Source organism: Rhinatrema bivittatum, chromosome 19 (genome assembly GCF_901001135.1).
Source record: "Rhinatrema bivittatum chromosome 19, aRhiBiv1.1, whole genome shotgun sequence".
NCBI lineage: Eukaryota > Metazoa > Chordata > Amphibia > Gymnophiona > Rhinatrematidae > Rhinatrema > Rhinatrema bivittatum.
In genome coordinates, this window is record NC_042633.1 from 35,138,068 (window position 1) to 35,151,539 (window position 13,472).

Below are 13,472 nucleotides of genomic sequence, written 5' to 3' on the forward strand. Positions count from 1 at the left end.
CCGCACGAGTGGTCGCTCAATCCCTCGGTAGCGACCTCTCTCTTCCAGCAATGGTGTTATCCCCATATATATCTCTTTGCATCCCCTCAGAACCACAAAGTGGACAATTACTGCTCCTTCATTCAGAGCGAGCGCTCTCAGCCCAGAGATGCATTCTCCCTCTCGTGGGCAACCGGTCTGCTCTATGCATTCCCTCCACTTCCTCTTCTCTCGAAGACTCTCGTGAAGCTCCGTCAGGACAAGGGAACCATGATCCTGATAGCACCTCACTGGGCACACCAAGTGTGGTTTCCAATACTCCAGGATCTCTCCATCCGCAGGCACATTCCCTTGAGAAAGGACCGCTTCTGATCACTCAGTACGACGGATGTCTACGCTATCCCAATCTTCAGGCCTTGTCCCTGACGGCATGGATGTTGAAAGGTTAATTCTTCAGCCACTTAACCTTTCAGATTCGGTCTCTCATGTCCTGATTGCTTCACGGAAGCCTTCCACAAGAAAGTCTTATTCCTATAAATGGAAAAGGTATACATCATGGTGTTCTTCACAGTCCCTTGATCCCTTTTCCTGTCCAATCCCAAGATTTTTGGACTATCTCTGGCATTTATCAGAATCAGGTCTAAAGACCTCTTCAATCAGAATGCATGTCAGTGCGGTAGCCGCCTTCCATAAAGGTGTCGGGGATGTCCCTATTTTGGTACAACCCCTCGTAACACGTTTTCTTAAAGGCTTGCTCCATATCAAGCCACCTTTACGTCCTCCAGCCCCTTCTTGGGACCTTAATCTGGTTCTCGGTCGGCTCATGAAACCTCCATTCGAGCCTCTTCACTCCTGTGACCTAAAATATCTCACATGGAAAGTGATTTTCCTTTTAGCTATCACTTCAGCTTGCAGGGTTAGTGAGTTACAGGCCCTAGTTACCTATCCGCCTTACACTAAACTCCTGCAGGACCGGGCGGTACTCCGCACTCACCCTAAGTTTTTGCCTAAGGTAGTTTCGGAGTTTCACATTAATCAATCCATCATACTACCTACCTTCTTTCCCAGGCCCCATTCCAATCCAGGGGAACAGGCTCTGCATACCCTTGACTGAAAACGGGCTCTAGCGTAAACGGGCTCTAGCGTTCTACCTAGACCGTACAGTTGCCCACAGGAAGAGCACTCAGTTATTCGTCTCTTTCCATCCCAACAAATTAGGGCAACCTGTGGGTAAGCAGACTCTCTCCTCCTGGTTGGCGGACTGCATATCTTTTTGCTATCAGCAAGCAGGCATTCCTTTCCAAGACCGTGTTAAAGCACACTCTCTGAGGGCCATGGCGACTTCAGTAGCACACCTACGATCGGTGCCGCTTCCTGACATTTGCAGGGCTGCCACCTGGAGCTCACTCCACACTTTCGCAGCCCACTATTGCTTGGACAAAGCCGAAAGACAGGATTCCATCTTCGGCCAATCTGTCCTACGTAACCTATTTCCAACGTGACGTACCAACACCCTTCCGCCTGCCCAGTGGGGTTCAGGATGCCCTGTACCAAATTCCACACCAGTTGTTGTGCCTGTTGCACGCCGTTGGTGCATGTTCGGACATCCTCAGCTCGGTACTCACCCATATGTGAGGACTACCATCCTGCTTGTCCTGTGAGAAAGCAAGTGTTGCTTACCTGTAACAGGTGTTCTCACATGACAGCAGGATGTTAGTCCTCACGAAACCCACCCGCCGCCCCGCGGTGTTGGGTTTGTAACGTTTTGTTGTTTTATGTTTTCGGCACTGCCTGTAGCTATCAAATAAAACTGAAGGGGGACCCCTGCTGGCTGCAGGGTTAGTGCCATGCTGGGCATGCCCAGTAGGGGCCAGTCAAAGTTCAGAAAACTTTGACAGAAGTTTTCCATGATTGGGCTCCATCCTGATGATGTCACCCATATGTGAGGACTAACATCCTGCTGTCCTGTGAGAACACCTGTTACAGGTAAGCAACACTTGCTATCATGACTATCTGCCTACATATGAACCATCAGTAGAAATGGAAGTGAAACAAAGAAAGGAACTTTAATCCTGATGGCAACGTAGGAGCTGAGTGCAGACGTTTTATATTCTCTTTATCTTTCTGTCTTAGTGGATTGTGCCAATCATCTTGAAATCCATGAAGCCCATTAATGTAAGTTATGCTGCTTTCTGTTTGTTTTCCAGAAACGACACTATCTAATTTGTGCTTGCTAAAACAACTGTTCTCTTTGTTTCTACAGGACATTGAATCCTCTTTGTTAATGGAATACCTTCTGAAACTAGCGGTAACCACAAATGAAAGATTAGTTTTAGAACTATGGGGCCAAGGAGCATTAACATCAGCCATTAATGCACATATTAATGGCCAGTGTTAAGGAGATGCAAATGAGGCATGTGTTATCGCATTGCTAAAGTATCCGTGTATAAGCACGTGTGTACTTACGATGGTATTGTAATAGCTTACAGGTGAATTTTCAAAGGATGCAAATGTAACATACTAACGTGCACTTTCACTGGTAAATCCTATAGACAATTCAATGGCATATATTGTAGCAATTTGCAAGAGCCCATTTATATTTACATGTGTAAAACCCAGTTTTAAGCATGTAAATCCTTTTGAAAATTACCCCCTAAATTACTCTCTGAGATGTAGTTGGGTTTTGCATTAAGGAGCCTGTAAAAGAATTAGCATGCATACTTTTTCAGTGTGGTGAGCTGTTTTGTATAGCTTGGTATCTCATTACCTTATAAGCATACTTTTTGCATTAAAAATTTCACAAACTAGTTTACGTGTGTTAAAAGCACTGTTAGCATGCATAAACTAGATGGGGAATATTAACACTTAATAACATTAGCTCACCTTAATACATTACCCATTACATTTGTTGAAGATTTGTATATGCACAGATTGCCCTTTTTCATTACAAGCAGGTCAAAAGAAATTCTCCTAGGACAAGCAGGATGGTAGTCCTGAAACATGGGTGATATCATTGGATGGAGCCTGCCATGGAAAACTTATGTCAAAGTTTCTGGACTTTGACTGTACACATTGAGCATGCCCGATACCATGTGTCCACACAGAGTACCTCTTCATTCTCTTTTTTTTCCCATGTAGCTTTCACCTCGTGGTTAAATGAGCTCTTGACTTTTCTTCAGAAAATTGCCTTGGAAAACATTTTTACCGATTATTTTTCGGATTTTGCGCATTCCATCAACGTCTGGTTCCTCTCGGTTCCCCTTAGATTCCTCAATCAGATTTTTCAGCAGTTCGGTAAATTTATTTTCCCTGTATGTACCCGGATCAGGCCAGACTCTTGGGTTTTGCCCCCGCCTCTAGCAGATGGAGACAGAGAAGTTTTCAAAACAAAACTCTGTCTTATATAGGATGGTGCCACCTGCAGTCCGGCAGTATTTCTCTGTCTGCAGCAGATGGTGGAGGTGCAAGGCCTACAGTCTATGCTGATTGCTTAGTGGAGTTAATTAGAGTAGTTAGTTCTGAACTTGGTTCTCTCAGCTCTGTGTCGGTGCCCTTTGAGCCTCTGAAAACGGCTACAATAAAGGATCTCATGTTAAGTGATTTTACTTATCGCTATCACATCTGCTCGCAGGGTATTGGAGCTCCAGGCTCTATCCTGTAGGGAGCTGTTTCTGAGAATTTCGGATTCTGGTGTGTCCTTGTGGACGGTTCCTTCCTTTCTTCCGAAGGTGGTGTCTGCTTTTCACGTGAATCAGTCAGTGGAGCTTCCGTTGTTTCCCATTTTGGACTGGTCAGACCCTATGTCTAAAGACTTAAGGAAGCTGGATGTTCGTTGGGCGTTGTTGCATTATCTGGAAGTTACTAACGCGTTTTGTGTGATGGACCATCTTTTTGTGCTGTGGGCTGGTCCAAAATGAGGAAATATGGCATCTAAAGCTACGATTTCGCACTGGTTGAAAGAGGCTATAGGCTCGGCATATTTGCTGCGAGGTAAGCCTGTACCGTTTGGTCTTCGGGCTCATTCTACCCGTTTGCAGGCGGCTTCCTGGGCGGAGTGTCAAATGGTCTCACCGCAGGAGATCTGCAGGGCGGGGACTTGGAAGTCTTTGCATACCGTTGCCAGACACTACAGACTAGATGTTTAGGCACTGGGTGAAGGAGGCTTTGGAGAAGCAGTGCTTAGAGCGGCCTCTCCAGATCCCATCCCAGGTAAGAAAGCTCTGGTACATCCTAGGAGTCTGGACTGATCCAGGTACGTACAGGGAAAGGAAAATTAGTTTCTTACCTGATAATTTTCATTCCTATAGTACCACGGATCAGTCCAAAGTTCCGCCCGGGGAACGCATGGAAGTAAGGGAGAGTCCACTCAGTTATTGATTGATTTGTTTTCAGATCCTCAAATGGTTCTTACAGGTTCAGTTCCTAGGAGAGTTAAGTGAACCGGTTATTTCTTTTTCTTGTTGAATGGTTATTGTACATAGTTATAGTGGATTTTTGAGAGCCATTCTGCTTTCACATTGAGTAATACTGCCGGACTGTAGGTGGCACCATCCTATATAAAACCGGTGTGATATGTATTTTATACAGGAACCTCGGTATATAAAAACTAAAAAAAAATAAATAAATAAATATAAGGCGGAGTTTTGTTTTGAAAACATCTCTATCTCCATCTGCTAGATGGGGGGGCAAAACCCAGGAGTCTGGACTGATCCATGGTACTACAGGAACGAAAATTATTAGGTAAGAAACTAATTTTCCTTTCACTTCCGTTCCCTCCCATGGCGGCGGTACCTTAGTGCCTGCTGGCTTCGACCACCCACCATCACTGTTGTTTTTTCTCTTCTTTTCGTTCATCATGGCCTCGTCAGGTTTTCATCGATGCCTCCAGTGTCCAAGGACCATGTCAATCATGGAGCCCCACGAGGTGTGTGTCCTCTGCCAGGGGGCATCGCATGATGTCCAGGGTTGCCATATGCACCCAGATGACCCCTAATGGACGTCGCACTCGACTCGATAAGATGGAGAAACTCTTCAGGTCGAGGAAGTCCAAACCATCAACATCAGCATCGGCAGCTTCTGCACCGATGGACCTTGTAGCCGCACCAATGGACACCGAGCCATCAACGTCGGTGGGGCAGTCGGTTCCGTCGATGCCACCAGCGGATAGGGGCACTGGGGATCAGCCCCTGTTAATCTCTTCCAGATTGAGGACTTTGGGTTCATCGTCATCGACTTCAGAACTGGGGAAAGACCTAGACAAGCATCGAGGGAAGCCAAGGAAGCATCGACACTGGTTTCCTTCAATGCAAGGTGCCAGGCTCAGAAAGGCACCGGCTCTTGCCGTGACGCCTCCGAAGCGACTCTGCAGCGAGGAGTCCCATCCTCCATCAACGCCAGGGTTCCATGACGGTCTCCACCAGTCCTGGTGCCAGTTGCCGATCCACCTCAGGGATCTTAGGAAGCTCTGGCCACCCCCTCCTGCCTCCCACTTGGCTTTTGGCATCGGCAAATTTCAAGAAGGAGTTGGAGCGCACCGTCCAGCTGGCAGTGGAGTGGGTATGGCAGGCATCAAGCCAGTAGCACCGACTGAGCCAATCCCTATGCTTTCTGTGCTGGAACTGCTGCTGGAACAGCTCAATGTGCTTATCGGTGTGATACCGACCCAGTTGGCATCTGTTCCCAGGAGGCCATCAATGCCTGGCAGGGCACTGATACTCTCCCCGACTGATATGGTGCTCACTGCTGGTTCCTCTGAGGAGGAAGCTCCATTGAGGCCTGCAGCCCCCCATCCAGTTTGCCGGGGTCAGCGCTGGTGCCACCAGCCTCTGGATGAAGGCTGAGCACCTAGGGACCATACCCTATAGATTACAGTGAGGATGAGGCCCTGTATGACCCCTGGGGGGGATGACACTGTGGTGGGTCTCACTTCAGAGTCGTCTCCTCTAGCGGAATGAAGGAAGTCTCTACCAGAGGACTTGACCTTCACAAGTTTTGTGTGGGTGATGGCCAAGGCCATCACTTTTCAGTTGATGGGAGGCAGGAGGGGGTGGCCAGAGCTTCCTAAAATCCATGAGGTGGATCGGCAACTGGCACCAGGACTGGTGGAGACCGTCGTGGAACCTTTACCCCCAAACCAAATAAGCCTGATACTTCACTTTCAATGCTTCAACGGCAAGGGAGAAAGACCAATACTTCACGCATATCCAGCATAGCTCTCTGCTTCAGCGGCAGGGGAGAAAGACTGATTCTTCAAGAATATCCAGCATAGCTTTCTGCTTCAACGGCAGGGGTGAAAGTCTGATACTTCATTTTCAATGCATATCCAGCATAACACTCTGCTTCAACGGCAGGGGGTTGAAGAAAGGTGGATCTATATACAGACAACAGCCAACAAGGACTGAATTATTTAGTCTGGGTGGGCAGGTGGGCGTGGGTCTGGCTTGCTTATTGTGGCAGTTGCTACCCTAACTAATTGGGCTAGATATTTCACTTAGATGCAGTTCCAACACTGCTCTCTCATTAATGGTGGTGGTGGAAGGGAAATAGAACCAAAAGGTTACTAAGAGTCAAGAGTAACATAAGTATGAGAAAAAAAAAGTGCAAAACCTTCTGGGCAGACTGGATGGACCGTTTGGTCTTCTTCTGCCGTCATTTCTATGTTTCTATGTTTCAATATGGAGGAGGATGCCAGGCACAAGATGCTGGAAATCCTCCAATTCATGGAGGCTCCTAAAAAGATTTTAAGGATTGCTGCTGAGGATCTGGGAACACCCCTCATGGTACCTCCCATAAACAGGAACATGGATGGGGTTTACCTCGTCCAACAGACTACCGGATTCGAGAATTGTCAGCTGTCACACCAATCGGTATTGGTCAAATCCGCTCTCAAGAGGGCCAAACGCTCTTAGACACATGCCTCTGCCCCAGGGGAAGGATCACAAAGCGATAGATGCTCTTGGGAGGAAAGTATTCCAGGGGGGCCATGCTTATTGCCCGCATCGCCTCTTACCAGCTCTGCATGAGCCAATACTTGTGCAACCTTTGGAAGCAGGTGCAGGAGGCGACCGAGCAGCTGCCTCAACAGCAGCAAGACATCTTCTTATCGCTGGTGCATTAGAGCCTGGAGTGTGGAAAACACAAGGTTCATACAACCTACAATGTTTTCGAGATGGCATCAAGAGTCTCTGCAGTGGGAATTGGCTTCCGCAGATTGGCATGGCTGTGGGTCTTGGATCTCCATCCGGAGGTACAGGAAAGACTCACTGATTTGCCATGTACAGGAGAGAATCTCTTCGGAGATGAGGTGAGGGACATGGTGGCCTAATTGTGGGATCATTATGAGACCCTCCAGCAAATCTCCACCAGCATTTCAGACCTTCCCTTCTCAGCTAGGAGGTCTGTGAGGCAGGGTCAGAGATAGTCTTTCTATCACCAGAGGGAGTACTATCCTCTGGCCCCTCGCTTCCATTCACAGAGGTTGAGCTCCTGCAGCTGTCCCAGGTAGCAGAGAGCTCCCATGTCCCAGCTGGCTCCCCAACCAAATCCTGGGATGGGGTTTTGACTGGTTCGTAGGGAGCATGAGCCAGCCACCTGTACCTGAGATGTTGGACCGGGGCAGGCTTTGGTTCTTTGCAGATCAGTGGCCCAGTATAACCACGGACCAGTGGATTCTGTCCATCATCCGTCAAGGGTACCAATTGAACCTTTTGGGTGTCCTGCCAAACTGTCCTCCCTGCTCGTTTTGGGGGCCAATAGTGCATCAGGAGGTACTGTTAAGGGAGCTCTCCGCCCTCTTAACAGCCAGAGTTGTTGAACCTGTCCCACTAAGGCAAAGAGGGCAGGGATTCTACTCCCGGTACTTCCTGATTCCAAAGAGAACAGGGGGACTCTGTCCCATCCTAGACCTGAAGGCTTTGAACAAGTTTCTAAGGAAAGAAAAGTTCAAGATGGTTTCCCTGGGCACCTTGATCACCATCACCCTTTTGCAAACAGGGGACTGGCTATACTCCCTCAATTTAAAGGACACTTAACACTCACATCAAGATCTTCCAAAGTCACAGGAAGCATCTCCGATTTGTGGTGATAAAACAGCACTTTCAGTACAGAGTGTTGCCATTCAGACTAGCATCAGCCCCCATGTGTCTTTACAAAATGCCTGGCCATGGTTGGGGTGCACCTCTCCAGGCTGGGAGTGCATGTATTCCCTTTCTTGGACGATTGGCTGGTTAAGAGTGCCTCTCAGGCAGGGGCCAATCGGTCCACGTGTTTAACCATCCAGGTGTTGACGTCACTAGGGTTCGTCATCAACTACCCAAAGTTCCACCTCAGCCTCTCACCTCAATTGGAATTCATAGGAGCCCTGCTAGGCAAGAGCCTTCCCGCCGCAATCCAGGGCGGTCACCTTGGCGTCCATAACAGCGGTGATTCAACAGAGCCAGCACATGTTGAGGCTGTTGGGCCACATGGCTGCAACCGTCCATGTTACTCCCTTGGTTCGCTTACACATGCGTCCAATGGACCCTGAGATTGCAGTGGCGCCAGGCCACGCAGAGCCTACAGACTCACATCCAGATTACTCCGTCTCTCCGGGACTCTTTGTCCTGGTGGCAGGCTCTCTTGAATTTGGTTAGGGGAATACCTTTCCAAAATTCCCCTACCCAAATTGTCCTAATCACGGATGCATCCACCCCGGGGTGGAGAGCTCATGTAGAGGGGTTCCACACCCAGGGCCTATGGTCCGCCCAGGAAGCACAGTGTCAAATCAACTTCCTGGAGCTATGAGCATTCAAGTTCACACTGTGGGCTTTCAGAGATTGGCTGTCTAACAAAATTGTCATGATCCAAATGGACAACCAAGTAGCAGGATCATACCTCCTGTGTCAGGAAGCAGTCCAGATCTGATCCTAGGATCTATCCTACAGGATGGTACTTAGGGCCATGTATCTGGCCGGAATGGAGAACGTGATAGTGGACAGACAGTCGTGCCTTCAGACCTCATGAGTGGTCTCTGGACCACAGGGTGGCAAACCGGATCTTTCACCTCTGGGGAAACCCAGATGTGTACTTGTTCATGTCTCCCTGCAATAGGAAGGTGGCTCAGTTCTGCTGCCAGAACCAGCCTCGGACGGGTTTACCCACCACTGGAGCAAGGGTCTTCTGTACACATATCCTCTGATTCCTCTGGTGACAAAGACTCTCTTGAAGATTCACAAGGACTGAGGGACTATGATCCTCATAGCCCCTCAATGGCCAAGACATATCTGGTTTCTATTACTTCAAGAGTTGTCCATCCGGAGACCAATCAGTCTGGGGACTTTCCCAGATCTCATCACGCAAGATCAGGGCAGGCTGCAGCATCCCAACCTCCAGGCCCTGTCGCTCACAGCTTGGATGTTGAGAGGTTAATTCTTCAGCCACTCAATCTCTCTGAGGATGTGTCTCAGGTCCAGAAAGCCTTCCACTAAAAAGTCCTATGGACTGAAGTGGAGGAGGTTTTATGTGTGGTGTGAGCAGAAGGTCTTAGATTAATTCTCCCACCCCACACAAAAGCTGCTTGACTACCTTCTACACCTATCGGAAGCTGGCTTAGAGACCAACTCCGTTAGAGTTCATCTCGATGTAATTGGCGCATACCACCAAGGTGTAAATGGTATGCCTATTTTTGTACAGCCGATAGTTGTGCGTTTCATGTGGGGCCTGCTTCAATTCAAATCTCCCCTAAGGCCTCTCACTGTGTCTTGAGACCTCAACTTGGTGCTAGCTCACCTGAGAAAGCTCCCTTTGAGCCACTGCGCTCCTGTGACCTGAAGTACCTGACCTGGAAGGTCATGTTTATGGTGGCTGTCACTTCAGCGCACAGGGTCAGTTAGCTCCAGGCCTTAATGACTTGTCCACCTTATACTAAGTTTTATCATGACAGGTTGGTCTTGTGTACACACCCTAAGTTCTTGCCTAAGGTAGTGATGGACTTCCATTTTAACCAGTCAATTGTCCTGCCAACTGTTATGCCTAAGCGGGATTGCATCTTGGGGGTCATGTCAAGGCTCATTCTGTCAGAGCCATGGCAATGTTGATGGCCCACTTGCAAGCAGTTCTCATGGAGGAGATCTGCAAGGCTGTAACATGGAATTCTCTCCACACATTCGCATCTCACTACTGTCTATATAGGGATGGCTAATGCGACAGTAAGTTCGGCCAGTCTGTCCTTCAGAATCTTTGATGTTTAGAACCCAGTTCTCCCTGCCTAGGTTCCATTGTTTGGGTTCAGGCTGTCTCCCCCTCTGTTACCAACAGCACTAGTTGGTGCTTGTAGGTCCCCTTTTTGTGTTGGGGAGCACCCTGCAGCTAGGGATGTACCCATATGTGTGGACTACCACCTGCTTGTCTTAGGAAAAAGCAGAGTTGCTTATCTATAACAGGTGTTCTCCTAGGATTTAAATTGAGTACAGTACAGATAGTTGGGGTTGAAGTATACAGTTTACCTTATTTGAGTACTATGTATTTTTATTTGTTTTTGAATTTGTACACATTGATTGTATTTTTATTGGATTTTATTGTAAACTGCTCTGGCCAGATCTGGTATCTGATGAGCGGTATATAAGAAATAATAATAAATAAATAAATAGGACAGCAGGATGTTAGTCCTCACGAAATCCACCCACCACCACACGGAGTTGGGTTTCTCCTGTTTTTTTATTTTAATAGTATGTAACGAGAATGAAGAGGGACCCCGCATGGATGTGTGGTATAGGGCATGCTGGGAATGCTCAGTGTGCACATAAGTTTGACATAAGTTTTCCGTGCTAGGCTCCATCCGATGATGTCACCCATGTGTGAGGACTAACATCCTGCTGTTCTAGAAGAACACCTGTTACAGGTAAGCAACTCTGCTTAAGTCATTCCTTGTCGTCCCACCAGACCAGTCCAGATGCATGGGTTTTTCTCCCCCTACCAGCAAAAGGAGGCAAAGAACAAATGTTTTGCTAATGTCACCTTATATAGGGTACTGTGCCAACTTTGGCTCTTCTATATTCTCTGTCTCCAGCAGAAGGTGCAGCATGAACTGTTGGGGGTAAATTCACTCCTGGGGGTTACATTCTTTGGGATGGCCTCCCAGTTGAGTAAGGACAAGCAGGGATTGGTGACTCTTTTCTGGCTTGATCTGCATCTATGAAGGGGGTTTGATAGCTAGTGGTGCTGGTTCCCTCCGTCTCTTCAGAGGGCTGGGTGCCTTGAAGGAGCTAAGGGTTCAGCAAGGGAAAAAAGTGTTCCTGAAGAGCATCTGGTCATGTAAATAACAATTTTTTTTCAATTTTTTATTCAATTTAGATAAAAATAATATGAAATATTTGCATGATAGAAAATAAGCCAAAGGCATACAGAGTAATATAACATAAGAAAAAATTTTATTATGAATTCAAATTCTATATTACCCTCTACTAAGCCCCCAAAATAAAACAGGGAGTCCCAACAGAAAATTAGGGAATAAATAAAAATCAAGAAATAACTATATAAAAAGAAAAAAACTGGCATATGAGAAGTCCCGGGGAAGTGCATGCTGGCAGCCGACACACCCTCCAAATATGGCCCATGGAATCCTCTTCCCTGCAGTCCTAAAGAGGACAGTTTAAAGTGTTGTTTGCTTTGTTATAGAAATACTGAGGAGCTGCAAGTGCCGAAAAGTGGAATACAAATCGAATAAATAAATAAATAAATGGCAGCAGAAGAGTTGTTCTCTGCCTTCATGTGCTAGTAGGGGGAGGAAAAACTCATACATCTGGACTGGTCTGGTAGGACTCAAGGAAAGAAAATTAGCAAGTAAGAACCAAATTTTTCTATATCCTAAGACTCTGCAATACAGCTTCTGTTCAGAAATACATTCTTCACTGCACGCCCAATGCAATGCTAGTTAAGAAAGTCTAGATTCTAGATTGTCACTGGGACTGGTGGCAGTGATGCTGCTTTGCTAAGGGGTAGGGTAATGTCTGCATCCTATTGAGAAGGTACAAGGAATCCAGACACACTCCCAGCAGCAGCTTACTCTAAACATTGCAGATATACTAAGTGACTCTACTCTGTAGTAAAAGAGCTAAGGGGGAAAAATCACCAATAAGTGAATCCTTACTACACAAAATAAAGTGATAAAATAATGTCACAAAAATATCTATACATAGTTCATTTTTCAAAAAATTGTATAAAAAAGTAATTTAAAACATAAAAATGAAAAAATAGTAGTGAAAAGCAGTATGTTCATACATAGATTGCTATAATGGCATCTGAGTGAAGATTTCATGTTGTTCAAGGAGTATGCTTGTAATGGATTTATTTCCATCCGATGTGGAGACAGTATGACAAGTGATTTCGCTCCCTAAGAAGCTTCTTCAAATGCATTTGTAGCTGCGGGAACTTTATCCACATAAGTGCTTATGAGAATGGACAAGCTTATAGTGTTTATTACCCCCCGCCCCCCTGCCGATGAAGCTGCACTACCAGTGAAACAACGGGTCTCTTGTTGGGATTTATATAATCATTTCTAAATACTGAATTGCTAATTCTTTCAGTGGGCTTAATGTCCCTGTATGTAACTAGATCAGTCCAGACTCCTGGTTTTGCCTCCCTTCCAGCAGATGGTGACAGAAAACATTTCTCAGGCACCATCTCTTAACCCTGTGTGCCACCTGCAGCTCCTCAGTATTTCTCTGTCTCCAGAAGATGGAGGAGGAACCTAAGGGAAAAAAAGAACATAAGAACATAAGAAATTGCCATGCGGAGTCAGACAAAGGGTCCATCAAGCCCAGCATCCTGTTTCCAACAGAGGCCAAACCAGGCCATAAGAACCTGGCAATTACCCAAACACCAAGAAGATCCCATGCTACTGATGCAATTAATAGCAGTGGCTATTCCCTAAGTAAACTTGATTAATAGCCGTTAATGGACTTCTCCTCCAAGAACTTATCCAAACCTTTTTTGAACCCAGCTACACTAACTGCACTAACCAAATCCTCTGACAACAAATTCCAAAGCTTTTGTGTTGAGTGAAAAAGAATTCCTGAACATACCCAGATCAGTCCAGAGAAGTGGGTTGGGTCTCCCTACCAGTAGGTGGAGTCAGAGAGCAAAGAACTTTGAGCACTGCTATATATAGAAGAGTGCCATATACTGCCAATACTGTCCCTAAGTATTTCTCTGACTCCAGCAGGTGGTAGAGATGCACTCCTGCAGTATTAGATAGTTTTTAGTCAGTGTGTTTTGTTTTTTGTTAGATAGTGATGTTTTTCTTTTTCTAATAGCGCTTCCTGAGGTGTTAGGCACCTTTGTGGGCCATCCCTCAGTGGAAGCCGGGCGTCCGGGGGGTTGGACACCCCTGCCTAGGTTTCGCCCGCTGTGGCTCGGTAGGTGAAGGCCGGGGGCTCCTAGATTTTTCTCCACCGAAGCCACTTCATCTACTCTCACTTTCCCTGCATGAGGCTCCATAAAGTTTTAAAAAAAAGAAA

At 46.7% G+C, this 13,472-nt stretch overlaps 1 protein-coding gene across 2 annotated transcripts in view; it reads left to right on the forward strand.

The window, feature by feature from the left end:
• The window catches only part of LOC115080506 (diacylglycerol O-acyltransferase 1-like), a 129,954-nt gene that overhangs the window by 99,355 nt on the left and 17,127 nt on the right, over positions 1–13,472 (forward strand). For both annotated transcript variants that reach the window (XM_029584707.1, XM_029584706.1), the window contains exons 13-14: positions 2,113–2,154; positions 2,243–2,287. In XM_029584707.1, the coding sequence (XP_029440567.1) occupies positions 2,113–2,154; positions 2,243–2,287 (87 nt within the window). The remainder of the gene's footprint in view (positions 1–2,112; positions 2,155–2,242; positions 2,288–13,472) is intronic.